The sequence below is a fragment of the Mus caroli genome, unplaced genomic scaffold, assembly GCF_978045245.1.
Source record: "Mus caroli unplaced genomic scaffold, Mus_caroli_1 scaffold_14, whole genome shotgun sequence".
Classification (NCBI taxonomy): Eukaryota; Metazoa; Chordata; class Mammalia; order Rodentia; family Muridae; genus Mus; species Mus caroli.
In genome coordinates this window covers 16,941,050-16,953,517 of record NW_028227269.1, presented here as the reverse complement: position 1 = coordinate 16,953,517, position 12,468 = coordinate 16,941,050, and the positions used below count along the sequence as shown (strand labels likewise).

The window sequence follows — 12,468 nt, the reverse complement described above, 5'->3', positions numbered from 1 at the left end:
GGTCTCTGCAAGTGTGAGGCCAACCTGGATCTTTATAGGAAGACATCGCCCCGGGAAACGGAGTTTGTGTGTGTGGGCACTGACTTCACAGGTCCTGAGTAGGGAGAGCTAGATGGTAACTCTGTCCACCGTCTGGGGCAGCAAAGACCATGAATGGTGCTGGTATTAGCCAGGGAGGTATATATGGGTGTGCCAGGTTGACCTAACTCTAAATTAAAGGTCTTTTGACCACCAAGTTGTGTATTTCTTGGAGTTAAAAAAATAACTAATTAGCTGGGCGTGATGGCACACCCCTTTAATCCCAGCACTTGGAAGGCAGAGACAGGTGAATCTCTCGAGTTCGAGGCAAGCCTGGTCTACAGAGTGGGTTCCAGGACAGCCAGGGCTGCACAGAGAAACCCTGCCTTGAAAAACAAAAAACAAAAACAAAAACAAAACCCTAATTATTACTAGGGAGACAGCTTTAAGTATATATATTTACTTCTGTGTATGTGTACAAGCGCAGCTGTAGAGACCACAGTGGTTAGATCCCCTGGAGCTGGAGTTGGAGGTAGTTGTGAGCGGCCCCATGTGGGTGCTGAGAGCAGAACTCTGCAAGAGCAAAAGTCGTCTTAGCCACTGAGCTGTCAATCTCTCCAGCCCCTGAAGCATTGATTTTTATTAAAACATTCATCAGCAGATGATATATCAGAGGATGTTAAATGAACATAACATTTAGATTCGAAAGAGATCTTTGAGCTCAAGTATGTGCTCTGAAATTGTTGAACCTATAACTTTGCTCACCTCTCCTGAGAATGGAAGTTTGAGAAATATAAGAAGCAAAAGTGGACTGTAAGATCAAAGGACATGAAATAACACAGTGCACATGAATGTGCCGTAGTGGGCAAGGTAGCTTATCACATGCTTTTACTGGAAGTTGCTTCATGCCTCCGGAACTGCTCTGGTAACCTGTGTGGTGACTGTAAATGGGAATGTGGAGGCTGACCTGTCTGTCTTCCAGGTGCAGTGCAGAAGGTCTCTAAGAAGCTAGAGATGCACGTTTACAGCAAGAGGCTGGAGGTCATGCTCCAGTAAGTAAGGAGCCAGGGGTGGGGGGAGCGGCTGTGTGAGTGGAGAGTTGGAGGACTCACAGTGTGTCCCTGTGCTGCCCCCTCACCCCTGTACCAAGTCATGTCCAAGTTCACACTGTATTAGCACCAAGTGCCGGTGCCCTGCCTAACTGGAAGCTTTTCCAAGCAGTCTTAGGAAAGCTCTTAATAGCAGATGGCTAACTTAGTTTTGCACCTAACAGTGCTGATCTCTCATTTGCTTGTTGTATAAATGAATAACTTATTTTTTCATTATGGACAATTGCATGCAAAAGACAGAGGGAAGAAAGATACATTTTGCCATATGGTTTCAGAGGGCTCTGCCATAGCCAGGTAGCCTTGGCTTTGGCCTGACATGGAGAATAGCATCATGGTGGTGGGACTGTGTAGTAGAGGAGGAAACTCACATATATATTCTGTGCTTCAGAGTCACGGGCTGTGCCCATCAGAGTCACAGGCTGGACCCATCAGCCACGCTCTCAGTGACCAGCTTCTTCACCTAGGCTAGCATCCTGCTTGCCAGTGCAGTAGCAGCAATGCCAGCGTGTTGTGAGTCTGTCAGATTAGGGATCAGTGCATTAACTCAGAGCCCATCAGCTGGTCGCCAAGCCCATAACATTGAGCCTCTGGGGGCGTAAGTTCAAACCCTGACAAAGGCTGCTTCTGCCTTAAGATCGAAAGTAACCTAATTAGACATCTTAGTGTTCAGAAGGTTTTTTTGTTACTTACATTTTTCTAAAATTTCATACTGAAATTTTAATAAATTTTAATAATGGCTTTTTGTTGGTTTTCTGTTTTGTTTCATGTTTTAAGAGATCATTTCACTGTATTGCCCTAGTTAATCCCAAACTGGAGGGTCACAGTGCAAGCATATTGTAGCTGCATAGAAATTGGTGGCCATTCTAGGCAACGTAGTGAGACCCTATCTCAGAATAGGCTGTGGGGTGTGCCATGTCTCTGCCTAATGTGTGCGAGGCCCCAAGCTTAATCCTCAGTATTAAATTAAAAACAATAGCAAAACCAGTGGGGCACTCTCCTGGGTCGAGCTGTTTTAGTTGTTGTAGTAAATCGATGTCTCCTGGGCAGCTAAAAGCATCCTAACTTGGATGAGTTAGAGAAGGACTTGGACCTCCTCCCCAAACAGGTGAAGTTGAACTTTCCCAGTAATGCCGAATTTCTGTTCACTTAAAGGGACATATTTGGAGAAGACTGTGTCAGTGTGAAAGATGACTCCGTCCTCAGTGTCACAGTGGACGGGAAAACAGCAAATATTAATCTGGAGACTCGGGTACGTAGCTATCCATGTATGTCAAGACATTTGAGGAGTAGGGTGATGATAGGAATAAGACTGCAGCCCTGGCAGTTAGATGGAGCAGCTTGGTGGCTCAGATGGTAAGTGCCTTAGTGGAACGAAGCCTCGGGTCTTATAAGATAGGTTCTTATCCTGTAGTCCAGGCTGGCCTTAGCCTCACCATTGCTGGAGTATCCGGCAGTCATCACTACACCAGCTTTAAAAAAGTAACACTATAGTCCAGGCTGGCCTGGAACTGTGACCTGTAGCAGGGCTGTACCACATGAGCTGCTCTAAGCTCGGTGGGTAATGTAACGCATGTCTGTAAGCCACTGCTCAGGAAGCTGAGGCAGAAGATCCCCAGCTCCAGCCTAGCCTGGGCTAGAACAAGAGTGGAGTACAGTGTGTACAGTGAGACTAACAGTTTAAATCAGCAGCCGCAAGGCAGTGGCCGTTGGATAGTTAAAGTCAAATTCACACCCAGCGGTGAACGATTCACCAAGTCCATGGCTGGCTCAGTAATTCATGTTACATGGGCTCACTTGCATGGCCATCAAGAACTGAACAGAGGTGGGGGCTTTCTTTGGTCCAAAGCTCTAGGCACCCCCTCACCACCCCCACCCCCACCCTTAGCTCTCCAGTCACTGTGTTGACAGAGATACTGCAGGTGACAGGAGGGTGAGTCTGTGGCTCACATCCTGGCAATCAGCCTCCAGGGCTTAGAGTGCTCATTTTCATCCAGGGGATAATTCTAGGCTGAAGTTAGCGCTTTATTTTCAGGCTGTAGAATGTGAAGAAGGAAGTGAAGATGATGAATCCCTCCGAGAAATGGTGGAACTGGCCGCCCAGAGACTATACGAGGCCCTGACACCGGTGCACTGACAGTCTTGCCTCCCAGACTCCCAGACTTTTTTACACTCTTGGCTTTAACTTCTGTTCTTCAAATAAAATAACCTTAGTTTCTCCGGGGGTGCCTGTTTACTTTTGCATCAGATGGCTTGACTGTTGCTGGACCACCAACTGATTGGTCCATCATTCTCCAGCTAATCCTCAAAGGAGCTACTTCTTCTTGAGCACAGCACTGAGTCGGCCTCCAGGCACTTTCCGTAGTGTGTGCTGAAATCTTTTCTGATCTCCTAGCAGCTGAGTCCATCTGTCTTCCGCTGGTCTCTACTGGCAAATCTGTGTTTTAAGTTGAATGTGAATGTTGTGCCACAGCTTTGAAACCCCTGTTCTCCACACCCTTACCCAATTCTAAAACCACCACTTTTAGGACTCATTTGTTATGGGATCTACATGTTCAATTCAGATGTAGTGTGAGTTAGTTCATTAGTCTGGTTTTCTAAAGCACATAAAATTCAGACAAAGGAGAAAGTGGATGGAGCTCAGTGATGTTTCTCTGATGTTAAAATTAGCCAGTTCAAGCCAGATTCAAGTACATAAAAACGCAGCTTTGTTAGACCATCAAGTTCCCTGGTCCCAGGGCTGTCAAGATGGCTCAGCAGGTAAGACCACTTACTGCTCTTCTGAAGGTCTGAGTTCAAATCCCAGCAACCACATGGTGGCTTACAACCACCCGTAATGAGATCTGCTGTCTGAAGATGGCTACAGTGTACTTACATATAATAATAAATAAGTAGCTGGACCAGAGCAAGCAGAAGTCCTAAATTCAATTCCCAACAATCACAACCATCTGAACAGCGTACTCATATACATAAAATAAACAAACCTTAAAAAAAAAGTTCATTGACTACTACAGAAGAGCCCAGCCCCTGTGCTGGACCGTCCAGGGTTGGGGGCAGGGTACCAGGTAGGGACCGAGCAGCGATGCTGAAAGAACCTGGAGGCCAGGTCTGCTATGTAAAATAGCAGCACTTCAGTTCCTTGTAGGGATTGTCACCCTTCTCAAGGGAGTGCTTCTCCCTCAGAGCACACTATCAAAGCGCCCATGTAGCCTGTCTTGTCTCCCCTCTTAGGTGTGTAAACACTCTGGTGCTTTGCTAACAGTGTAAATCTGATTTCCTTAAAATGAAATTTCTATAAAACAGCCAAATTCCCATGTCTTTGGCCTATACCAAAAGCCTAGGGCCCCCATAACATACAAAAATTTATTACATATCCTTTTAATTGTTGAGGCATGATACCGTGAAGTCAGGCGGTCTACAGTGAGGGTCCCTAGAGAGCTCTATCTTTTACCGTGCCCATCAAGTTCAGTACTGGAAGAGGAAATCCTCCACTTGGGCGTAGCCAAAAATGGACGAGTGCTCCTGCTAAAAACGAAATTTCCAAGCACCACAGCTATCCCCAGTCTCGGAGAGGCGGGGTTGGGGTGAACCGGTGGCAGGACTCACCGGGCCGGGACACTCTCGCTGCAGGAGACCTGAGTGCAGAGCGGCTGGATCCGGGCTCACCCCGCCCACGGCTAGCTCCGCCCACGGCGCGAGGCTCCTCCACATCCGGTGCAGACCTGCGGGTTTTGGGCTTTCTACCATGTCGCTGTGCGAGCGAGCTGCTAGCGGGAGCGCCCTGCTCTGGCCTCGCGTGTTGCTCTTCGGGGACTCCATCACGCAGGTACCCGCCGCACCCTCGGCTGCATCCGCGTGCGTGTCGGGGCAGTCCAGGCGCCGTTCCCCCCCACCCCCACCCCACCGTGCTCCGCGAGCCGGTACGGATCCCGAGCTGTTCGACTCCCCCGGACCCTGGATGGCCCGGTGCGCGTCGGGGTGCACGGGAGCTTAAAGGGTTCGCCTTCGCTGCCTGCAACCTCCTGCGGGTCCTTCACCGAAGCTACTTTGAACTTTGAACCGGCTAGTTCTCTCCTCTCTTCCTCAAGCGGCTTAGGTCCAGTACCAAACAATGCTTTCAACAGCATGAAAAAGTAACCCTATCTGAGAACATATAGTTCCCGATTGGGGAAATAATTCAAGATGCCTTCCTTCAGGGAGATTAAAAAAAAAAAAAAAAAGCCGCTTCTCCACGGTTTACTCATACGCGGGCTTGGCTTTCCCTAGTAATTGGCAACATTGTTTTTAGATATCGGGCATTAAGTTTTTGTGGGTGGGCGAGTTGGCGCAACACTGCTGGAGGATTGCCTTGACTGTCAGGGAAATCAAGAGCATAGGCTTCCTTAGTTTTCAGCTGTGGAGAAATGGGATAACATTATGTCAGCTGACTCAACGTAGTTGAGCTTTCTGCTGTTCAGATAACGAATGTCTCTAATGTTAAGTCACAGTAAAACCCTCTCATGTCCAGAGAGTTTCCAAGTGAAGCCACAGTAATTCCCAAAATACCTTCCCAAGCAAGGAAGGCAAGAAGCCTGGGAGTGTCTAAACGGAGTCTGCATCTAACGGGCCTGGCCCACCACCATGCCATGGTGTATAGCTGTGTGGGTAGTAACAGACTTCTTTCTTCAGTTTTCTTTCCAGCAGGGTGGATGGGGCGCGTTGCTGGCTGACAGACTAGTCAGGTAAGAACAGTTCCTAGATTGTACTTGGCTACTTTCTGGTGGGAAGCATAGTCAGAGAGTGAATGATGGAGGCTTTTATCTGCTAGCTTCCCCTCCTGGATACATGTTAAAGGAAAGGAACTCAGGTTCAACAAAATGGAGTTTCTACCACATGAGAACCAGCAGCACTTGTATTGGCTGCTCTGCCTTCCCGGAACCTTCTAAACCAGCCTGTTAGTGGCTTCCTAACGTTCTGTACCCGTTTGGTTAACGTCTGTCAGAAAGTCCATTTTAGATGTACGTATCTGAGTCACCACTAAAAGGTATAGAATTAGACCCTTGTATGGAATTCATATCTCATTGAGGGACATGAGGAGTCTGGGCAGGGTGAGCATTCCCATAAGGCTCACACAACACGGGTTACTATGGCCAGCTCCCAGGACTAGGTTATACCCTTAGCTCATAACCCATCTTTTTAACCAATTTCTTTCAGAAAGTGTGATGTTCTGAATCGTGGATTTTCAGGTTATAATACCAGATGGGCCAAGATTATCCTCCCAAGACTTATCAGGAAAGGGCCTGGGATGGAAAACCCAGTGGCCATTACAATCTTCTTTGGTGCCAATGACTCTTCACTCAAAGGTAAGGACATCCCTAAATCACTTTTGGCTTGCCTGGACTCAAACAAATACATGTTTATATTACTCTCCCACCAGACTGCTTCTGTACCTCCCAGTAGAAAGTTTTCCAGAGAACTGTTCCTGGGGCTCCCTCACCTGTGTGGGTTTCTTTGGGCTTTGATGTGGTCAGATCTGGCTCAGGTACTCTAGGGCTCATTTCCCATATGACCGCCTCCTTGAACTCAAGTACTTTTCCTTGTCTGTTCCTGCCCTCTAAGTCCTCAGCTGATACAGTTGGCAGCAGAGGGCTTGCTTCTGGGACATGCGCCCCCTGGTGACAGAGGAGGGTCCTTTTTTGTTAGTTTTGTTTGTTTGGTTTGGTTTTTTGAGACATGATCTCCTGTAGCACAGGCTGGCCTCAAACTCACTAAGTAACTAAGGCTAGTTGATCCTTCTGCCTCTACCTCTCAAGTGATGGGAGACAGGTGTGTGACCCACAACCTGACCTGTTGCTGGTTTTGTGGGGTTTTTTGGTGTTGGCTCCTGAAATCACAAATGATTATGGAGAAAGACTGGCCAGGATGGTTCACGGGTAACTTTGCTTTTTACTTCGTGTGCTTCGCACGGAGTCTGCGGAGAGCCTAGTGCTTGTGTGCCAGCCTGACTGGCAGCAAGCCTGATGAGCGACTTTACACACTTGATTGTTTTTCACAGCTAGCTTAAGAGGCAGACCTGCCATTACCTCAGCTTCCAGTGAGGACACTGTGAGCTTCAAAGGGTTAAAGCCACTGTCAGTGAAGGTAGGCAGTCTTACATCATAGCCTACACATCAGCCTTACGGATGATGGGGAACCCAGAGAAAAGACCTGGACACTCAAATTCTCCTAGCCAGCCTCCGAGGCCTGAGCTGGGAGCCACACAAGTAAATGGGCTACAGAGGAAGGCGTCTTTTCTTTGTGTCTCGGAACTCAACAGTTCCTCAGTGACACTAAATATAATCCTGCCTGGGTGTGGTGGCACACACTGTGGTCTTAGCCTGGGGAGGCGGAGACAGAAGAATCGCTGCATGCTCTGGGTCAGCCTGTCTTCAAAACACAAAGGCCAGGCTGGAGAGATGGCCCAATGGGTAAGAGCACTGACAGCTCTTCCGAAGGTCCTGAGCTCAAATTCCCAGCAACCACATGGTGGCTCACAACCATCCGTAATGAGATCTGACGCCCTCTTCTGGAGTGTCTGAAGACAGCTACGGTGTACTTAGATATAATAAATAAATCTTTGGGCAGAGAGAACAGGGAGGGGCAAGGGGAGGAGGAAAGGGAGAGGGAGAGGGAGAGGGAGAGAGAGAACAGAGGCCTAGAGAGAGAGAGAGAGAGAGAGAGAGGAGAGGAGAGAGGCCTAGGAATATCATAGGGATATCACACAGTGGATCGAGTGCTTGCCTGTCGTGTTCACTTCCCTTCCCAGTCTGACATAAAACTAAAGCTAAGTGTGGGTGTGTAGGCTTTTAATCCCAGCACTTGGGAGGCCAGGGCAAGGGCAGGAGGATCTCTGAGTTCCAGGCCAGCCTGGTCTACATAGCAAGTTCCAAGCTCTCTGGGCTATAGTAAGACCCTGTCTTGGCTATATAGTGAATTTAGAACCTGCCTGGGCTATGAGAGACTGTCTCAGAAAGGAAAAAATAAACAAAAGTATACTCGTCGTGTTTGCCGTTGTTTCTATAAACCGTGAGACTGAGATGCATGTCTTGAACAGATGAGAACCCCAAGCAGCACGTCCCCTTGGATGAGTACAGTGCGAACCTGAGGGACATGGTGCAGTACCTGAGGTCTGTGGACGTCCCCAGGGAGCGGGTTATCCTTATCACGCCACCCCCGCTCTGCGAAGCCGCCTGGGAGAAGGAGTGCGTCCTGAAGGGTGAGGAGCAGGCCTTGGCCTGTCAGAGCTGAGGGTGGGCACCGCAGCTGAGGTGGGGGCGCTGAGGGCCTCCACTCGATGGAGGGACCTGTCCCATTTTCAGTCAAGTGAGAACCAAGTCTTTCTCTAGAGCAGTGGTTCTCAACCTTCCTAATGCTGCAGCCCTTTCATACAGTCATGTTGTGCTGACCTCCAGCCAGAAAAGTATTTCATTGCTACTTCATAGCTGCAATTTTGCTACTCTTTTTTTTTTTTAAAGATTTATTTATTTATTTATTACATGTAAGTACACTGTAGCTGTCTTCAGACACTCCAGAAGAGGGCGCCAGATCTCGTTACAGATGGTTGTGAGCCACCATGTGGTTGCTGGGATTAGAACTCTGGACCTTCGGAAGAGCAGTCGGGTGCTCTTACCCACTGAGCCATCTCACCAGCCCAATTTTGCTACTCTTATGAATCGCACTGTAAACATTTTTGGAGACAGAAGTTTGCCAAAGGGGCTGTTTGAGTGGGGTTGCCCACCAGTTGAGAACTGCTAGACTATTTTTGGCATAAATTGGGGTGGAGGTTCTGGTTGTATATAAGTCAGGGCATTGATGGCCCAAAACCCACTGTCTATAGTTGCCAGATGCCAAGATACACACAGCCCACCGGCAGCCGCACAGGTGCTCACACCAAGTCCCCAACTGCAGCATTCTCCCCTGGCACGGGGAAGGCACCTGCAGCGGAGAGCTCTGCAGATGGCCGCCCCTTCAGCTGCCAGGAGCCGCTCCTGTCTTGTCTCCTTTGGCAGTTGGCAAAGTGTGATGGTAAAATCCCTCCACTTTGTTCCTTCAGCACGACAGCTCTCATGCTTACACACTTGACTGGAAAGGTGTACTGTGGACTTTGTCCAAGCTGCTTGAAACTGGAGGACAGGTTTGACTGGGACACATTGATGGCTTTTCAGCACAGGTCCGCTGTCAAAACTGGGGAAGAGTTTTCTTTTCCTCACACAGCTGGTCAGCCTGGCTCCTGCTATACCTCAAATCCCTTCCCTAGCCTCTCGGGAAGATGTGCGGTTCTCCCCCAGCCGGGCTTCCCCCACCAACTGGGTATTCTGCTGGGAAGTAGGCAGCATGCACTGAATCTGTCCATTTTGTACTGGAATCTGCATTAATGGATAGGCATGGCTGTCACATAGACTAGGCAAGCCTCAGAATGGTTGAGCATGTTGTTCACGGGCACAGCCAAGTCGTAGTGCCTAGTCGCCTGCCACCTGCAACCCACATTACTGCAGTGGCTGTTGGATGCATGTTGACACTAGGGGTCTCAGTGGCAGTGTCTCTCTCTCTCATGATCTTGACATTTCTTTCTAGCCATGCCCTTCCTTGCCCTTTACCCACCTCACTGGGGTCTACGCTCTAGCTGCTTAGCCTTGGTACCCTGACCAGGCCTGGTGCCTTAAGGAGCCTCTGGCTGCTCCTTGGCTGTTCCTCCACACAGTGCACTCCTGCACTGTGTTAGAGCAGTGCCATTGTTGCACCCCCCATGCTGGCATCAGTGACATCAGACACTGTCCAGTCCGTGTGGCCTTCAAAAGGACCAGCACTAAGTTTGCCAGTAACCTCTAGCGTTTTCGCCAACAGGTTGCAAGTTAAACCGCCTGAACTCAGTTGTTGGTGAATATGCAAATGCATGTTTACAAGTAGCCCGAGACTGTGGGACTGATGTCCTTGACCTGTGGAGCCTGATGCAGAAGGACAGCCAGGTACCAAGGTTTTCTCGGCCCTCTCAGGGTTATTGGGAGCACACAGATAAACAAGATGTGTGCAGCTTTCCTAGAAGAGCTCTTTAGCATGGTGATGCACATCTGTAATCCCAGTGAGGTGAGGGTAGAAGGATCAGGAGTTCAAGGCTAGCCCTAGCTGCACAGCATGTTTGCGCCCAGTCTGCCATATAAAACTATGTCTCAAAAGACATGAATGTCAGTCATGCTTTTCACCAGGAGAAAGGCCTGGAGGAGCTGAAGCAGCCAGTACAGCCAGAACCTTAGCTAAGGGTTACCTAGAGTACCATAAATGCCTTAAGTTCAGATATATAAAAGCAGGACACAGTTCATGTAAAACTGTGATGTATATTCACTAACAAATCCACTGCTAGAGGGTCATTCTAGCTGAATTATTGTGTCTTAAAGCCTGAAAACATATGTATGTAGACACATGCTTTAGTGCGTATGTGTGTACATACATATATTCATATACATACACACAGTGTGTATATACATACATATACATACACTCATATACATATACACACATACGGGAAAAGCTAGTTGTCATATGAAGGGCAGCTGGCCAGCCGTGTAGTTACACATGCACTGACAGAGGATGCAGCCATGCACTATGTAGTTTTTCACAGCATTATCCACACTAGGCCCAAAGCTAGAAGCAAGTCACCCATCTTTCTATAGGTGATTGGGTAACCCAGAGTCCTGAGCAGTGACAACACAGATAACGCTGATAGGAAGGGAGGCTCTCGGGTCCTGTACGACATCTCAGACAGGGCTGTAGGACAGGGTGAGGGCAATGCTGCAATTGTTCCTGGTCTGCAGCACATGAGAGGCAGTCAGCAGATGCATTCTCTCTTCATCCCCACCTGTCTCACATATCCCAGGCTGGCCTGGAACTTGCTGTGTAGTTGGGATAGCCTTGGATTCCTGCAGGTTGAGTGCTGCGGTTACAGGTGTGCACTGCCTCACTCTTTATGGGTGCTGGGGACTGAGTATGTGCTAAGCAAACCCTGCTGACTGGGCCCTGACCCCAGGCCTACTTTTTACTCCACAGTTAAATGCATGCTCTGTGGGAACAACTGAAAGGTTATGTACTTGTGCCGCTAAGACCTGGGGAGGGAGCTGAGGGAGGGTTTTTGAGGGAGGTGGTGGTGTCTGAAGTACTCAGGGAAAGGAGGGCCCACTCTGCCCCAGTTCACAGCTGCTTGGTTCTGCCATGCACTCAACCCGCAATCACTAACCCAGAGGCTAACTCTCCATCCCCTCCTCCATGGACCAGGAAGGGCCTGTTTGTTTTGAGACAGGGTTTCTCTGTGTAGGCCTGGCCGTCCTGGAACTCACTTTGTAGCCACTAGAAGTGTAATTCTCAGCCTGGGAACAGTATCACAGGGACGAGGCAAGTGAAGATTCCTCCCAGTCAGAATGGGCCTCCGAGTAAATCCTGGATTTAGATAGAGGAGTGATGGAGACTGGCCTCAGCCCAGCCTTCCTATTCAAGTCCAAGTTCCTATCTCCCCACACTTGTCCAGGCACTAAGATGACATCGTAGAACCCTGAGCCCTCTTAACACGGTAGTCATAGGCACTCATTCAGCCTCCCTCTGGTTTTATGCCACGACTCAGGAGACCCAGAATGACATCCCAGTTCAGACACATGAAGAGCCATGATTCTGCGAGCTCAGGTCTGTTAGACACAGGAGGACAGGGCAGCAAGGGTCTTGTACCCCAAGCACCTGTGCAGAAGCACACTAAGGTCTCTTGTGGTTCCAATCTGGTGCACAAAACACAAGGGCTGCTCAGTTCTCTCAGCCACCCTGAGGAGAGCGCGCAGGGCACTAACATTATTCCTCTCCCTACAGGACTTCTCATCCTATTTATCAGATGGCCTGCATTTATCACCAATGGGAAATGAGTTTCTGTTCTTACACCTCTGTCCACTGCTGGACAAGAAGGTCTCATCTCTGCCATGGCTGCTTCCTTACTGGAAGGATGTGGAGGAAGCGAAGCCCGAGCTGAGTCTGCTAGGAGATGGAGACTATTAGCCTGGGAGACATTCCCAAAAATGAATGGCTCGTATCATTCACCAAACATTCTGTGAACACGTGCGTAGCTTTATTAGTAATTCACAGACATTGAGAGATTGATTAAATGTCTTTTCCAAGCTTAACTTCTGTTCATGATTATTGATCAAAAAACCTACTTATTTTTCAGGGAAATGTTATATACTTAATCCATTGCTTTGATATTCAGTATTTATTGACTGAAGCAGGTATCATCAATGCCACAGCTATAGAATATACCCTGAGCATCTTATTAATTCTATACATGGCAAAAAGAAAA

At 48.6% G+C, this 12,468-nt stretch overlaps 2 protein-coding genes across 3 annotated transcripts in view; both read left to right on the top strand.

Moving 5' to 3' along the window:
* Positions 1 to 3,344, top strand: part of Cpsf3 (cleavage and polyadenylation specific factor 3) — a 28,985-nt gene extending 25,641 nt beyond the window's left edge. Inside the window, exons 16-18 of the mRNA XM_021178914.2 lie at positions 1,001 to 1,070; positions 2,280 to 2,376; positions 3,160 to 3,344. Of these exons, the coding sequence (XP_021034573.1) occupies positions 1,001 to 1,070; positions 2,280 to 2,376; positions 3,160 to 3,261 (269 nt within the window). The 3' untranslated portion in view covers positions 3,262 to 3,344. The remainder of the gene's footprint in view (positions 1 to 1,000; positions 1,071 to 2,279; positions 2,377 to 3,159) is intronic.
* A 1,454-nt stretch (positions 3,345 to 4,798) lies between these two features.
* Iah1 (isoamyl acetate hydrolyzing esterase 1 (putative)) lies at positions 4,799 to 12,295 on the top strand. 2 transcript variants are annotated; one of them, XM_021178583.3, is made up of 6 exons: positions 4,799 to 4,950; positions 5,793 to 5,845; positions 6,318 to 6,466; positions 8,197 to 8,358; positions 9,987 to 10,108; positions 11,988 to 12,295. In XM_021178583.3, exons 1-6 carry the CDS (start codon positions 4,870 to 4,872, stop codon positions 12,168 to 12,170), a joined length of 750 nt encoding a protein of 249 aa, XP_021034242.1. In that variant the 5' UTR covers positions 4,799 to 4,869; the 3' UTR covers positions 12,171 to 12,295. The 2 variants fall into 2 exon arrangements, with proteins under 2 accessions (XP_021034242.1, XP_021034243.1); XM_021178584.3 differs by having other exon boundaries at positions 4,826 to 4,950; positions 6,350 to 6,466.
* Positions 12,296 to 12,468: the final 173 nt, after the last annotated feature.

Bases quoted from the DNA above. Each gene is read 5' to 3' on its own strand.
- Iah1 (XM_021178583.3), top strand. From the start codon at position 4,870: ATGTCGCTGTGCGAGCGAGCTGCTAGCGGGAGCGCCCTGCTCTGGCCT. The intron at 4,951-5,792 runs GTACCCGCCGCA...TTCTTTCTTCAG, and splicing joins TCGGGGACTCCATCACGCAG to TTTTCTTTCCAGCAGGGTGG. The intron at 8,359-9,986 runs GTGAGGAGCAGG...TTTCGCCAACAG, and splicing joins GAAGGAGTGCGTCCTGAAGG to GTTGCAAGTTAAACCGCCTG.